Source organism: Callithrix jacchus, chromosome 22 (assembly GCF_049354715.1).
Source record: "Callithrix jacchus isolate 240 chromosome 22, calJac240_pri, whole genome shotgun sequence".
NCBI classification, from domain to species: Eukaryota; Metazoa; Chordata; class Mammalia; order Primates; family Cebidae; genus Callithrix; species Callithrix jacchus.
This window is the reverse complement of record NC_133523.1, coordinates 3,394,095-3,407,204: the sequence shown is the minus strand read 5'-3', so window position 1 is coordinate 3,407,204 and position 13,110 is coordinate 3,394,095. Positions and strand designations below refer to the sequence as shown.

Here is a 13,110-nt window from a genome sequence, read left to right as displayed (position 1 = left end):
GGGGCCGAGCTGTGGGTGTCGGCAGGTCACTGCTGGGGTGGGAGGCGGGGCCGAGCTGTGGGTGTGCCGGCAGGTCACTCCTGGGGTGGGAGGCGGGGCCGAGCTGTGGGTGTGCCGGCAGGTCACTGCTGGGGTGGGAGGCGGGGCCGAGCTGTGGGTGTGTCGGCAGGTCACTGCTGGGGTGGGAGGCGGGGCCGAGCTGTCGGTGTGCCGGCAGGTCACTCCTGGGGTGGGAGGCGGGGCCGAGCTGTGGGTGTCGGCAGGTCACTGCTGGGGTGGGAGGCGGGGCCGAGCTGTGGGTGTGCCGGCAGGTCACTCCTGGGGTGGGAGGCGGGGCCGAGCTGTGGGTGTGCCGGCAGGTCACTGCTGGGGTGGGAGGCGGGGCCGAGCTGTGGGTGTGCAGGTCACTCCTGGGGTGGGAGGCGGGGCCGAGCTATGGGTGTCGGCAGGTCACTGCTGGGGTGGGAGGCGGGGCCGAGCTGTGGGTGTGCAGGTCACTCCTGGGGTGGGAGGCGGGGCCGAGCTGTGGGTGTCGGCAGGTCACTGCTGGGGTGGGAGGCGGGGCCGAGCTGTGGGTGTGCCGGCAGGTCACTCCTGGGGTGGGAGGCGGGGCCGAGCTGTGGGTGTGCCGGCAGGTCACTGCTGGGGTGGGAGGCGGGGCCGAGCTGTGGGTGTGCAGGTCACTCCTGGGGTGGGAGGCGGGGCCGAGCTATGGGTGTGCCGGCAGGTCACTCTTGGCGTGGGAGGCGGGGCCGAGCTGTGGGTGTGCCGGCAGGTCACTGCTGGGGTGGGAGGCGGGGCCGAGCTGTCGGTGTGCCGGCAGGTCACTGCTGGGGTGGGAGGCGGGGCCGAGCTGTGGGTGTCGGCAGGTCACTGCTGGGGTGGGAGGCGGGGCCGAGCTGTGGGTGTGTCGGCAGGTCACTGCTGGGGTGGGAGGCGGGGCCGAGCTGTGGGTGTGCCGGCAGGTCACTGCTGGGGTGGGAGGCGGGGCCGAGCTGTGGGTGTGCCGGCAGGTCACTGCTGGGGTGGGAGGCGGGGCCGAGCTGTGGGTGTCGGCAGGTCACTGCTGGGGTGGGAGGCGGGGCCGAGCTGTGGGTGTGCAGGTCACTCCTGGGGTGGGAGGCGGGGCCGAGCTATGGGTGTGCCGGCAGGTCACTCTTGGCGTGGGAGGCGGGGCCGAGCTGTGGGTGTGCCGGCAGGTCACTGCTGGGGTGGGAGGCGGGGCCGAGCTGTCGGTGGGCCGGCAGGTCACTCCTGGGGTCAGCATCTGGGGGCTTCTTGAGGAGTTTGTTCTGATGTGCATTAAACAGCAGGAGCGCGTAGCCTGCGGTCAGCTGCCTGGGTTTCTGTATCAGCGATGACTGTGCGAAGCCTCTGCCTGGATCCTGAGCCGGGCAGTGGAGAGGCTTTGGGTGGGGATTGAGGGTCAAGTCTCCCTGTCTGCTCCATCCCCAGGGTGGAGGCTTCCCCAGCCGGTGCCTCTGCTGCTGTGGAAGCAGAAACTGCCAGCCAGGCCTCGGACGAGGAAGGTGCGCCCGCCAGCCAGGCCTCGGACGAGGAAGGTGCGCCCGCCAGCCAGGCCTCGGACGAGGAAGGTGCGCCCGCCAGCCAGGCCTCGGACGAGGAGGATGCACCCGCGACTGACATGTACTTTGTAAGTGCCCCGGGCTCCTCCTGGCTCCGGCTCCTCAACCAACCTCTCTCTCTGTGACATGCTCCACTGTGTGCACACCGTGTGCACATGCCCACAGGCACGTGAGAACACCATATGCACACCTGCCCCCACACAGGCACGTGAGAACACCATATGCACACCTGCCCCCACACAGGCACGTGAGAACACCATATGCACACCTGCCCCCACACAGGCACGTGAGAACACCATATGCACACCTGCCCCCACACAGGCACGTGAGAACACCATATGCACACCTGCCCCCACACAGGCACGTGAGAACACCATATGCACACCTGCCCCCACACAGGCACGTGAGAACACCATATGCACACCTGCCCCCACACAGGCACGTGAGAACACCATATGCACACCTGCCCCCACACAGGCACGTGAGAACACCATATGCACACCTGCCCCCACACAGGCACGTGAGAACACCATATGCACACCTGCCCCCACACAGGCACGTGAGAACACCATATGCACACCTGCCCCCACACAGGCACGTGAGAACACCATATGCACACCTGCCCCCACACAGGCACGTGAGAACACCATATGCACACCTGCCCCCACACAGGCACGTGAGAACACCATATGCACACCTGCCCCCACACAGGCACGTGAGAACACCATATGCACACCTGCCCCCACACAGGCACGTGAGAACACCATATGCACACCTGCCCCCACACAGGCACGTGAGAACACCATTTGCACACCTGCCCCCACACAGGCACGTGAGAACACCATATGCACACCTGCCCCCACACAGGCACGTGAGAACACCATATGCACACCTGCCCCCACACAGGCACGTGAGAACACCGTGTGCACACGCACGCACCCGCACACAGGCACGTGAGAACACCGTGTGCACACCTGCCCCCACACAGGCACATGAGAACACCGTGTGCACACACCTGCCCCCACACAGGCACGTGAGAACACCATGTACACACCTGCCCCCACACAGGCACGTGAGAACACTGTGTGCACGCACCCGTACACAAGCACATGAGAACACCATGTACACACCTGCCCCCACACAGGCACATGAGAACACCGTGTGCACACACCTGCACACAAGCACATGAGAGCACCATGTACACACCTGCCCCCACACAGGCACGTGAGAACACCGTGTGCACACGCACGCACCCGCACACAGGCATGTGAGAACACCATGTACACACCTGCCCCCACACAGGCACATGAGAACACCGTGTGCACACACCTGCACACAAGCACATGAGAGCACCATGTACACACCTGCCCCCCCACAGGCACATGAGAACACCGTGTGCACACGCACGCACCCACACACAGGCACGTGAGAACACCATGTACACACCTGCCCCCACACAGGCACGTGAGAACACCGTGTGCACACGCACGCACCCGCACACAGGCACGTGAGAACACCATGTACACACCTGCCCCCACACAGGCACGTGAGAACACTGTGTGCACACACCCGCACACAAGCACATGAGAACACCATGTACACACCTGCCCCCCCACAGGCACATGAGAACACCGTGTGCACACACCTGCACACAAGCACATGAGAGCACCATGTACACACCTGCCCCCCCACAGGCACATGAGAACACCGTGTGCACACGCACGCACCCGCACACAGGCACGTGAGAACACCATGTACACACCTGCCCCCACACAGGCACATGAGAACACCGTGTGCACACCTGCACACAAGCACATGAGAGCACCATGTACACACCTGCCCCCACACAGGCACATGAGAACACCGTGTGCACACCTGCACACAAGCACATGAGAACACCATGTACACACCTGCCCCCACACAGGCACGTGAGAACACCGTGTGCACACGCACGCACCCTCACACAGGCACATGAGAACACCGTGTGCACACCTGCACACAAGCACATGAGAACACCATGTACACACCTGCCCCCACACAGGCACGTGAGAACACTGTGTGCACACTCACGCACCCACACACAGGCATGTGAGAACACCGTGTGCACACGCACGCACTCGCACACAGGCACGTGAGAACACCGTGTGCACACGCACGCACCCTCACACAGGCATGTGAGAACACCGTGTGCACACCTGCACACAAGCACATGAGAACACCGTGTACACACCTGCCCCCACACAGGCACGTGAGAACACTGTGTGCATACACACGTACCCGTACACAGGCACATGAGAACACCGTGTGCACACACCTGCACACAAGCACATGAGAACACCATGTACACACCTGCCCCCACAGGCACGTGAGAACACTGCACACGCACGCACCTGCACACAGGCACGTGAGAACACCGTGTGCACACACCTGCACAGTCACGTGAGAACTGTAGACACCTGCCCCCACACAGGCACATGAGAATACCGTGTGCACACCTACCCCCACACAGGCACGTGAGAACACCATGTACACACCTACCCCCACACAGGCACGTGAGAACACCGTGTGCACACACCTGCACACAAGCACATGAGAACACCATGTACACACCTGCCCCCACACAGGCACGTGAGAACACTGTGTGCGCACGCACGCACCCGCACATAGGCATGTGAGAATACCGTGTGCACACGCATGCACCCGCACACAGGCACGTGAGGACACCGTGTGCACACACCTGCACAGTCACATGAGAACTGTAGACATCTGCCCCCCACAGGCACGTGAGAATACGGTGTGCACACTCACAGGCACCTACACATAGGCACGTGAGAACACTGTGTGCACACACCCGCATACAGGCGTGAAAGAGTGCTCTCTCAACCCCTACATGCGCTCACACCAGCCAGCACTCTCACGCCATGTTCACACCCACGTCCTCTTCTTGGTCTAAGCCCACAAGGTGGGAGGCGCCTCCAGACCAGGCCTTTCCCAGGCCCCAGAGCTGCCCCTGTCCCCTCCCCAGCCTCGTGCCCACGGCACCTTCCGTGCCACCCATCTCTGTGGGAGTTGTCCAGAATCCTCAGACACTCGGCCCCTTGGGAGGCCCCGGCATAGGCCAAGGCCCAGCGCCCTTGACAGCCTAGATGTCCAGGCGGGGCTGTGGCAACAGGACCTTTTTCCTGTCGCCGTGGGCATGGCCAGGTGGGCTCGTCCTTGAGGAGGGCCAGGGGACAGACAGTGGCAGGAGGACTCCCTGCCCCCACGCCATGCACTGGGGACTCGGGGCTGCTCCTGGGCTGGGCTGGGTCTGCCCGACCCTGGGGACCTGGGATCCCACCTGCCCTTTGCCAGGGTCAGGATGAGGTGGCTGCTGGGTGGCCAGCAAGGCCTGGGATGTCCAGGCAGCATCTGCACTCCTCAGTGGCCCCACTCAGGGGTCAGGCAGCCCCAGGTCACAGGAAGGGCCAGAGGCTACAGCCCAATTCCCAGATGGCCTGTCCTCACCCTGCACCCCCTGGGACGGTGGGCAGGATGTGGGCACCAGGCCTCAGGACCTGTTAGGGGGCATCCACTGGCTGCTTCCTAACTCCCCTATCTCCAGGGGCGCCTGTGGGGTCCCTATGCACCCACCTGGCCCTGGAGAAGGGAGGGGCAGGCTGCGTGCCTCTGCCCCCACCCACCCCATGTCGCCACCCCTCTCCCCAGGGCTGGTTGGTGCGTGTCTCAGTCTCCGGATGGTACGGGGCCCGGGGCCACATTCTGCTGTGTGTCTGTGTCCTGACACCCTGCTGGGTGGGCAGCAGAGAAAGGAGAAGGGAGGCCTCAGTCACGCACCTGCCCTGCACCCCTACCTCCGCTTGGCAGTCAGCTCTCCCCACCCGCTCCCACCGCCTCTCTCCCACCCCACCTCGGGGTCGCCGCCTCATCCTCTGTCCTCTGTTTTCCTTCCTCCTCCCGCCCACCCGGCCCGCCCCGTCCAGTTCACGGATGGGAGGTACTGGATTTACTCTCCCCGCCATCGCCGACTGCGGGCCGTGACGTTGAGCGCCTCGGGGACTGTAAGTGACCGCAGCCGGCCACCCCAGGGAGAAGGGGCGGTGCCCCTCGGGCAGAGGGAGCCTCAGGTCCCCAGCCGGAAGCACAGGATCCAGCATCCGCTGTTTTCCAGAAGGGCTTTGGGGAAATCACGGCTGCGGTTGAGGTCAACCACACTGGGTCCGGGCCGGGCACTGAACTGTGTGCATCACCGGGAATGTCACTCGGTCCCGTGTTGAACCGGGCGCTCCATAGGGCGGCACCATCGCCAGGTGCACAGCTGAGACCCAGGGTCTGCCCCTGGACCCAGCCCTCCCGTGTCAGGGTGTCTTGGGTGGACGCTTCTCATTCGTACAGACCTGGCTGCCCTGGCCCCCAAGGGGCATCTGCTGGCTGCATGGGGGAGGTCGCACAGGTCAGCAGAGTGGCCATAGGGCTGGGCTCCGAACTGCAGGGCCATGGAGATGGTAGATGATGTGTCCACACCCACCTCACAGGTGGAGACACTGACGCCTCAGCCAGCCTGGGAGACCACATGGTTTAGTCAAAATCCAGGTCCCCGAGCTCTCAAGGAGTCCCCCCCGGGACACCACGTGGGCCCCACGTAGCTAGCTGTAGGATACTCGGGGCCTGCTGTTGTCATTATGACCAAAAAGCCAGGGACCAGAGAGGCCAAGAAACCTGCCTAGTGCTGCACAGCCAGAATGGGGAGCAGACCTGAAGCAGGAGACTCTCCTGGAGACAAAGCCCCCTTGGAGGCCGCCCTGGCTCCCTGCCCATCAGCAAACGCCTCTGAGCACCGCCGTGTGCCAGGCACTCTGGAGTGACCCCAGAGGTGGAGGCCACCTCCCCAGCTACACTAGGCAGCTCCATCCCGCGGGGCCAACAGGAAGCCAGCCACCCTCAGAGCCATGCCCCAGAGATAGACAAGGAGCTGCCCATCGGGCCTGCTGGGGGACGGAGCCCTGGAGAGAGCCACAGCCCTGCCGGCCACCCCACCGCAGGCGGGGAGCAGTTTGCACAGGCTGCCAGTGGAGCGGCCTGGACTTTGAAAGACACCAGGTTGGAAGGGAAGACTCAGCACTGGTCTCAGCAGCAGGCACAGCAGAAGCAGAAGTGTGGGGGCCGGAGGGGAGGCAGGGTGGCCATTCAGAACACCCCAAGGCCTGAGTGCTGGGGAGGCTCTACCCTTGGTTCTGGTCTTCCTGGGCTCATCTGGTTCTGGGTCCCAGCTGCCACTGCCCCCACTTCCCCTGCCTGCCTAGCTGGTGTCTGAGGGGGTCCCTTTCTGTCCCTGCAACTCCTGCAGGACAGGCAAGTCAGCTGTCCTGCCCTTTTCTTTTTTTGAGATGGAGTCTCTCTTGTGTCCCAGGCTGGAGTGCTGTGGTGTGATCTCAGCTCACTGCAACCTCCGCCTCCTGGGTTCAAGGGATTCTCCTGCCTCAGCCTCCTGAGTAGCTGGGGTTACAGGCAGCTGCCACCACGCCTGGCTACTTTTTATATTTTTAGTAGACAGGTCTTCACCATGTTGGCCAGGCTGGTCTCAAACTCCTGACTTGAAGTGATCCACTTGCCTCGACCTCCCAAAGCACTGGGATTCTAGGCATGAGCCCCGCACCTGGCCTGTACCCCCATTTATAACGCAGTAGCAGAAGGACACTGTTGTCCCTGCCCTGCTACTACATTCGCAGTGCCACCCAGGATGCCCCCCACCCCCCAACCCCGGAGAGCAGCTCCAAGGCAGCTGCTGCCACCCTCCTCCCCGTGGGCCAGCTCTTTCAGGCTCTGGTGGGGACCCTGTTTTGGCCCACAGTTTCAAGTCCCCATGGGAGCTGTCAGTCAGCCACCGAATCGAGCACCCACGCCGGCTCCCCCTGCCAGGCCCTTGAGGGACACGGGGGGGGCGGGCTGGACCCGCCATTTTCACATTGGGGATTCCATGCCGCATATGCAATCCTACTGGAGGAGCAGGCAAGGCCTGCGCTGGGGTTCCAGCTCCTTGGTGCGGGAGTCAGTCCTCCGAGTTGTGGCTTCGAGGGGTGGGAGCTCGGTGCCCAAGGTCCAGGAACAGGGCTCTGCTGGGAGCTGCAGGATCGGGCAGGGTGGCGTGAGTGCAGAGCTGGGCCCTGTGAGGGAGTGTGGGGGTAGGGCTCGAGGCAGGAGAGGGGGCGCCCCCCCCCCAGGTGAGGCCTGGGTAGCCAGGAGCTGGCACAGGCAGGGCGCATGTCTGATGAGGCGGCGTGGGTTGGCCTGGGCAGCAGGTGGATAAAACATCCTGAGTGGAAGGACGAGCAGTGGGTCTTGGGGTGATGGGGTTGTGGGGTTGTGGCTGTGACAAGTGTAGGGGCTGAGGGACACCAGGCGACGTGGCCAGGCAGGTGTGTATTCAGGCCTGGCACACGGGGGCCGAGGCCAGGCCCGGTGGAAATTCACAGGTCTGTGCCCGGAGTGCACTGAAGGCTAAGGTGGTGACAGGAGACTGAGAGAGAGGAGGATGTCAGGAGGAGGCCAGGGAGGCCAGGCTGGAGTCCTGAGGAAGCAGCCTGGGACAGGTGGGGCAGGGGGAGCTGGAGGGGCCAGAGGCTCCTCAGGGGGTGCAGACCCAGGGGGCAGGGTGGGGTGGTGGAGGAACGCACCTTCCCTCCCCCCCAGATCTCACCCAGACTTGGGACCCCTCCCTCGGGCACAGCTGGGAACAGCTCTGCCTGTCCCTGTGCCCTTCTGTGCTCTTACAGGGCGAGTGGCCCGAGCCTCGGTCTCTCCTGAGCACACCTGTGCCGGCAGAGGGGGCTGGCCCTGCCCACGCACGGGCAGCCATGTGTTCAGAGTCCCAAAAGGCTTCTGTGTCAGGAAGTAGCTCCAACACCCCGACCTCCCAGGACCCCCGTAGAGAGCCCCCAGGAGCCCGTGCGCTGGTGCCCGTGGCGCAGGCAGGACTGGGGGCTGCGGCGGGGATGGGCTGTGGAGGAGGAGGAGGAGGAGGAGGAGGAACACTTGGTGTTGCAGGTCGCGACCCCAACCCGCTTCCGCCGGCTCTGTCACCCGCTGTCTCAGGCCCTGCCTCCACTGAACTAACCGCTTTCTGCCGCCTGCCCCGCCCTGCCCCACCCCACCAAACTGAGCCGAGGCCCCAGGCCCATCCAGGTTGGGAGCAGGTTCCCCAGGTCAAAGGGTGGCCGGGCTGAGCCACCCCTCGTCCTCCGTGGGGGATTCGCCTCTTTTATTTCTCCTCTCTTCCTTCTCCCTCTGCCTCTGTCGCGCCTCCTCGCACCCTGCTCTTCTGCGCCCTCCTGCACGCGCCCACCCGCCAGCCCACCGATGAGAGGAGCTGGGTGTACTCCCCGCTCCACTATAGCACCCAGGCCCCCCCGGCCTCCGACGGCGAGAGCGACACAGTAAGTGTGGCCCAGGTGTGCCCGCTGGCCCCGTGGGGTCCGAGGTTCTACTGAGCGCGGTCCCCGGCCTCGGGGACAGACAGGGACTGAGGACCGGGTCGGGAGGGCACAGGCCGCCCAGAGCTCTGCCCTGGGCTTTCTGGCGCTGGGGTGGCCGTGGGGTCAGTGTCTCGGGCCTGTGTTGGCCCAAGGAAGCCAGTCCCTGGCAAGGGGCCTGGCGGGTGGCCGGGGGGTCCTCGAGCCGCCCACCTCCCACCCTCACCTGCCCTCTTGCTCTTGCAGTAATTTCTATGCAGTCCCTGACCCAGAGCCGAGCGCCGCTTTCGCTCCGGCCGCCCCCAGAGGCGCTGCCCACCCCACTGAGGCCCAGAGCTCGGGAGACTCCCGCCTCGCCGCCCCACCGGACCTCGTCCTCCCCCTGCACGGATGCCGATGGTCAGGCTCCTCCCCCCGTCGGCAGCCTGCCCCTGTGAGACCGCCCCTCCCGAGCGGCAAACTGCGTTTGAGTCCTTACTCTGCACAGACGGAAGCTCGTGTGTTCGCTTTTAGGAAAAGAAAAAAGACACACACACAAAAACAGACAAAGATGAGCCCCACCCACTGCCCTCCTCGGTTCTTTGTGTGCCTGCATGTGTCCTGAGGAGGGAGCCAGGCTGTTCCCAGTGGCCTCTGGAGACCTGAGCCCCGGGGACCCCATCGGCCTGCCGAGGGTATGGCTGGGGTCCCAAGCCACTGCCTCGATCCACCTGGGAAGCAGACCCTCCCACCCTCAGCTCGGGTTTGGGGGTCTCAGTGCAGGACATCTGACCTGAGCATCAGCTGTGGGGACAGCCCTCACCCTGCCGAGCACTGTAGCTGCTCAGCATCTGTCTTCCCGCCACAGTGGGGCCCTGGCGCCCACCTCCCAGGTGCCCCTCAAGCAAAAACCTCCCGCACCTCCAATACAGAGCACTGCACCTGGAGGGCTGGGCCTCCTCTCCGCCCGGCTGCCACCCCCTCTGGCGGAGCTTAGGGCTCGAGACTTGTCCTTCCCTTCCGATGGTGGCTACTCAGCAACTGCAATGGAGGGTCCAGCGACAGAGACACTTTCTTCCAGGCTGGACAGAGCAGGAGGCCAGGCCTTGGGCCACAGGACACCAGCTCAGGGTGGAAAGTCAGGCTCCCGGACCCCTCCGCCTGGAGACATGGCCTAGCGGCGCAGGCCCGGCTCCGCACACGTCTCCTTCAGGACTGGTCTGGTGTCCCTCGCCTTTCTTGTTTGAGTGAAGTGATGTCTCCAAGGAGAAGAGAGAAGAGAAGACTGTTTCTGGCTTGTCACTCTCCAGCAGGACAGCCATCCCAGCGTTGGGACCGAGCCCAGACCGCTCGGCAGCTTCCTGGGCCCGCGGCGCTTAGAGGTGCCGGTCAAAGCCAAGAGCTGGGCATTCGCCCACCTGCCCTTCCCCAGGACCCTTGAGAGGGGCTTGTTGGTGATAGGCGTGGGGATACCCCACTGCCGAGATGTGCCCAGGATGGGAGGAGCTGGGGTGGCCCAGAGCAGAAGCCGCACCTTCAGGAAGAATGCTTCTCCCGCCCTGGCAGAGCCGGGTGTGGGGTCTGTGTTTTGTTTGTGGCAAGCCCCGTACACACGGTGCCACCTGCTGTTCATGTCCTGTCGGCCTCCCTTGCAGCCCACGCACTGCGCCTGCAGAGAAGCCAGCCCCTCCCCAAGGCCTATCACCAGTGAGGGCACACTCCACGCAAGCCACCCCTCGAGTCTCTGCCCAGGAGAGGGGACGACCCTCCACGGGAACCAGCTACCCGCGTGGCTCCCAGCACCCATCAGGACAAGCCCATGTGGGGTCCTCCCTGCCGGCTCAGAGGGTCTGTCCAGCCCTGGGAAGTGACCTTGGCCCCAGTTCACAGCCTGGTGCCCATCTGCTGGTACCGCCACCCACCAATCAGCCCCCGCCTTATCCCACCTGGTGGGCACCCCAGGGAGGTGGGGGCATAGGTCAGAAGGGGTGTCTGGGACCTGGATGACCAAGAGGGACAGGGGCGTCATCATCTCAAAGGCCCACACCCAAAGAGGCCACACTGAGCCTCCCAGGGAGTCCTCAAGTCCCCCTGCCCACAGCCCTGGCACCAGAGACGTCAGTAGCCTATGGGGGTGACTGAGCAGCAGGTGTGGCCCCGGGCGGGCAGCACTGCGTCCAGGGTGGCCTCCCTCTGCGGAGTGAGTCACGTGACACCAGTGCCCAGCTGACGCTCACTTGCAGGAGAAATTTGCGAACCTCTGTGGATATCCTGACATTTCTATTTCGTGTTGTCTCCGAGACTCCTTTGGAGATTGACTTTGTGTTGGTTCCTTCTCAGAGAACTGTAAACCGAGGCTGACGTGCTCCACTGACTGTGCCCAGGGCGGGGCGGGAGGACGGCAAGGCCTATTTATAATACTTAGCGAACTCGGCCTCCCTCAGACCCTGCGAGGGAGGCCCTGGACCCACCCCGCTGCCCCCCACGATGGAAGTCTGTATATACCTTGGTGACCAATGCCCACCTCCCCTCCTGGCTCACCTCTAACGGCTGCTGTCCACTGAGAATGTGGACAGTGTCCGAACTCCTGTACTGTAAAGACTAAAAGGTGTTTCTCTGAGACTGACAAGGTGGAAACTTCCACGTGTCCCCTGCCAGGCTCCGTCCCCCTCAGCCATCCCAACATGTTCCCGTTCCCCTGACAGCTGGCTCAGTGCAATACTCCCATGGCTGTGGGGTCCTTCACCATGGTACTGTCTCCACAGCCCCTCAGTCCCCACCCCAGGACAGGCGCCCGCCTCCTCCTCTCTGGCGGCTCAGTCGCTCCGCCTGTCCCCACCCCAGTCCCATTTTTATGGCCGAACTGATTCCAAAACAAAATGAAACTGCAAACCTCGTGTGTCTTAACTGCCCCGGGGTTCCACTCCATTGCTCCGCCCCGTGGTCTGGTGCGTGACAATCCGAAGCGCTGCGCCTCGTGGCAGAGACGAGGGTGCTGTGTCCCTCAAACCCAGAGCCGTGGGCGCCTCTGAAACCATACAGCCGCTCCTGGCCCCAGACAACACTGGTATGCAGCCCGGGTCCCCTGCCCCCCATCCCCACCACACCCTCTCTTTTTATGTCGGAGAGCTCTCTCTAATAAATCGGGTAATAAGCATCCGCTCACTCGTCTGCCTCTCTGTGGGTTCTGGAGGTCTGACTGGGAGTCCCAGCACTGATTTTGTTTTGTGGTTTTTGTTTTCTGGGTTTTTTTTTTTTTTTTTTTTGAGATGGAGTTTCATTCTGTTGCCCAGGCTGGAGTGTAGTGGTGAGATCTCAGCTGACCGCAACCTCTGTCTCCCAAGTTCAAGCCATTCTCCTGCCTCAGCCTCCCCAGTAGCTGGGGCTACAGGCACCCGCCACCGCACCCGGCTAATGTTTTGGTATTTTTAGTAGAGACATAGTTTCACTGTGTTGTCTCAAACTCCTAACCTCAAGTGATCCACCGTCTTGGCCTCCATTACAGGCATGAGCCACGGCGCCCGGCCTTTTTTTTTTTATTTTAACTCCCGGCCGGTCCGATGGCTCACGCCTATAATCCCTGAACTTTGGGAGGCCAAGGCGGGTGGATCACCGGAGATCAGGAGTTCAAGACCAGCATAGCCAACATAATAAAACCCCGTCTCTACTAAAAATACAAAAAATTAGCTGGGCGTGGTGGCGCGCGCCTGTAATCCCAGCACTTTTGGGAGGCCGAGGCGGGTGGATCACGAGGTCAAGAGATCTAGACCCTCCTGGTCAACAAGGTGAAACCCCGTCTCTACTAAAAATACAAAAATTAGCTGGACACGGTGGCTAACGCCTGTAGTCCCAGCTACTCGGGAGGCTGAGGCAGGAGAATCGCTTGAACCCAGGAGGCGGAGGTTGCAGTGAGCCGAGACGCGCCACTGCACACAAGCCTGGGCAACAGAGCAAGACTACACCTTAAAAAAAAAAAAGTAACTCCCCAAATCACAGATGTTCATTGGCAAGTGGTGGAGCATAACGATGACTCTCATAGTGAGGCTATGAGAGTCATAGTAAGGCTTTGTTTCCGT

The 13,110-nt window shown here is 63.0% G+C and overlaps 1 protein-coding gene across 6 annotated transcripts in view; it reads left to right on the top strand.

The window, feature by feature from the left end:
- Window positions 1-12,194, top strand: part of PIP5K1C (phosphatidylinositol-4-phosphate 5-kinase type 1 gamma) — an 81,865-nt gene extending 69,671 nt beyond the window's left edge. For 2 of the 6 annotated variants that reach the window (XM_035287142.3, XM_035287139.3), the window contains exons 16-19: window positions 1,456-1,654; window positions 5,570-5,647; window positions 8,936-9,019; window positions 9,302-12,194. In XM_035287142.3, coding sequence (XP_035143033.2) covers window positions 1,456-1,654; window positions 5,570-5,647; window positions 8,936-9,019; window positions 9,302-9,304 — 364 coding nt within the window. In that variant the 3' untranslated portion in view covers window positions 9,305-12,194. Of the gene's footprint in view, window positions 1-1,455; window positions 1,655-5,190; window positions 5,485-5,569; window positions 5,648-8,935; window positions 9,020-9,301 lie in introns of those variants that run through there. The other 4 variants (XM_078361533.1, XM_035287140.3, XM_035287144.3 and 1 more) reach the window with 3 other exon arrangements.
- The last annotated feature ends 916 nt before the right edge of the window (window positions 12,195-13,110 follow it).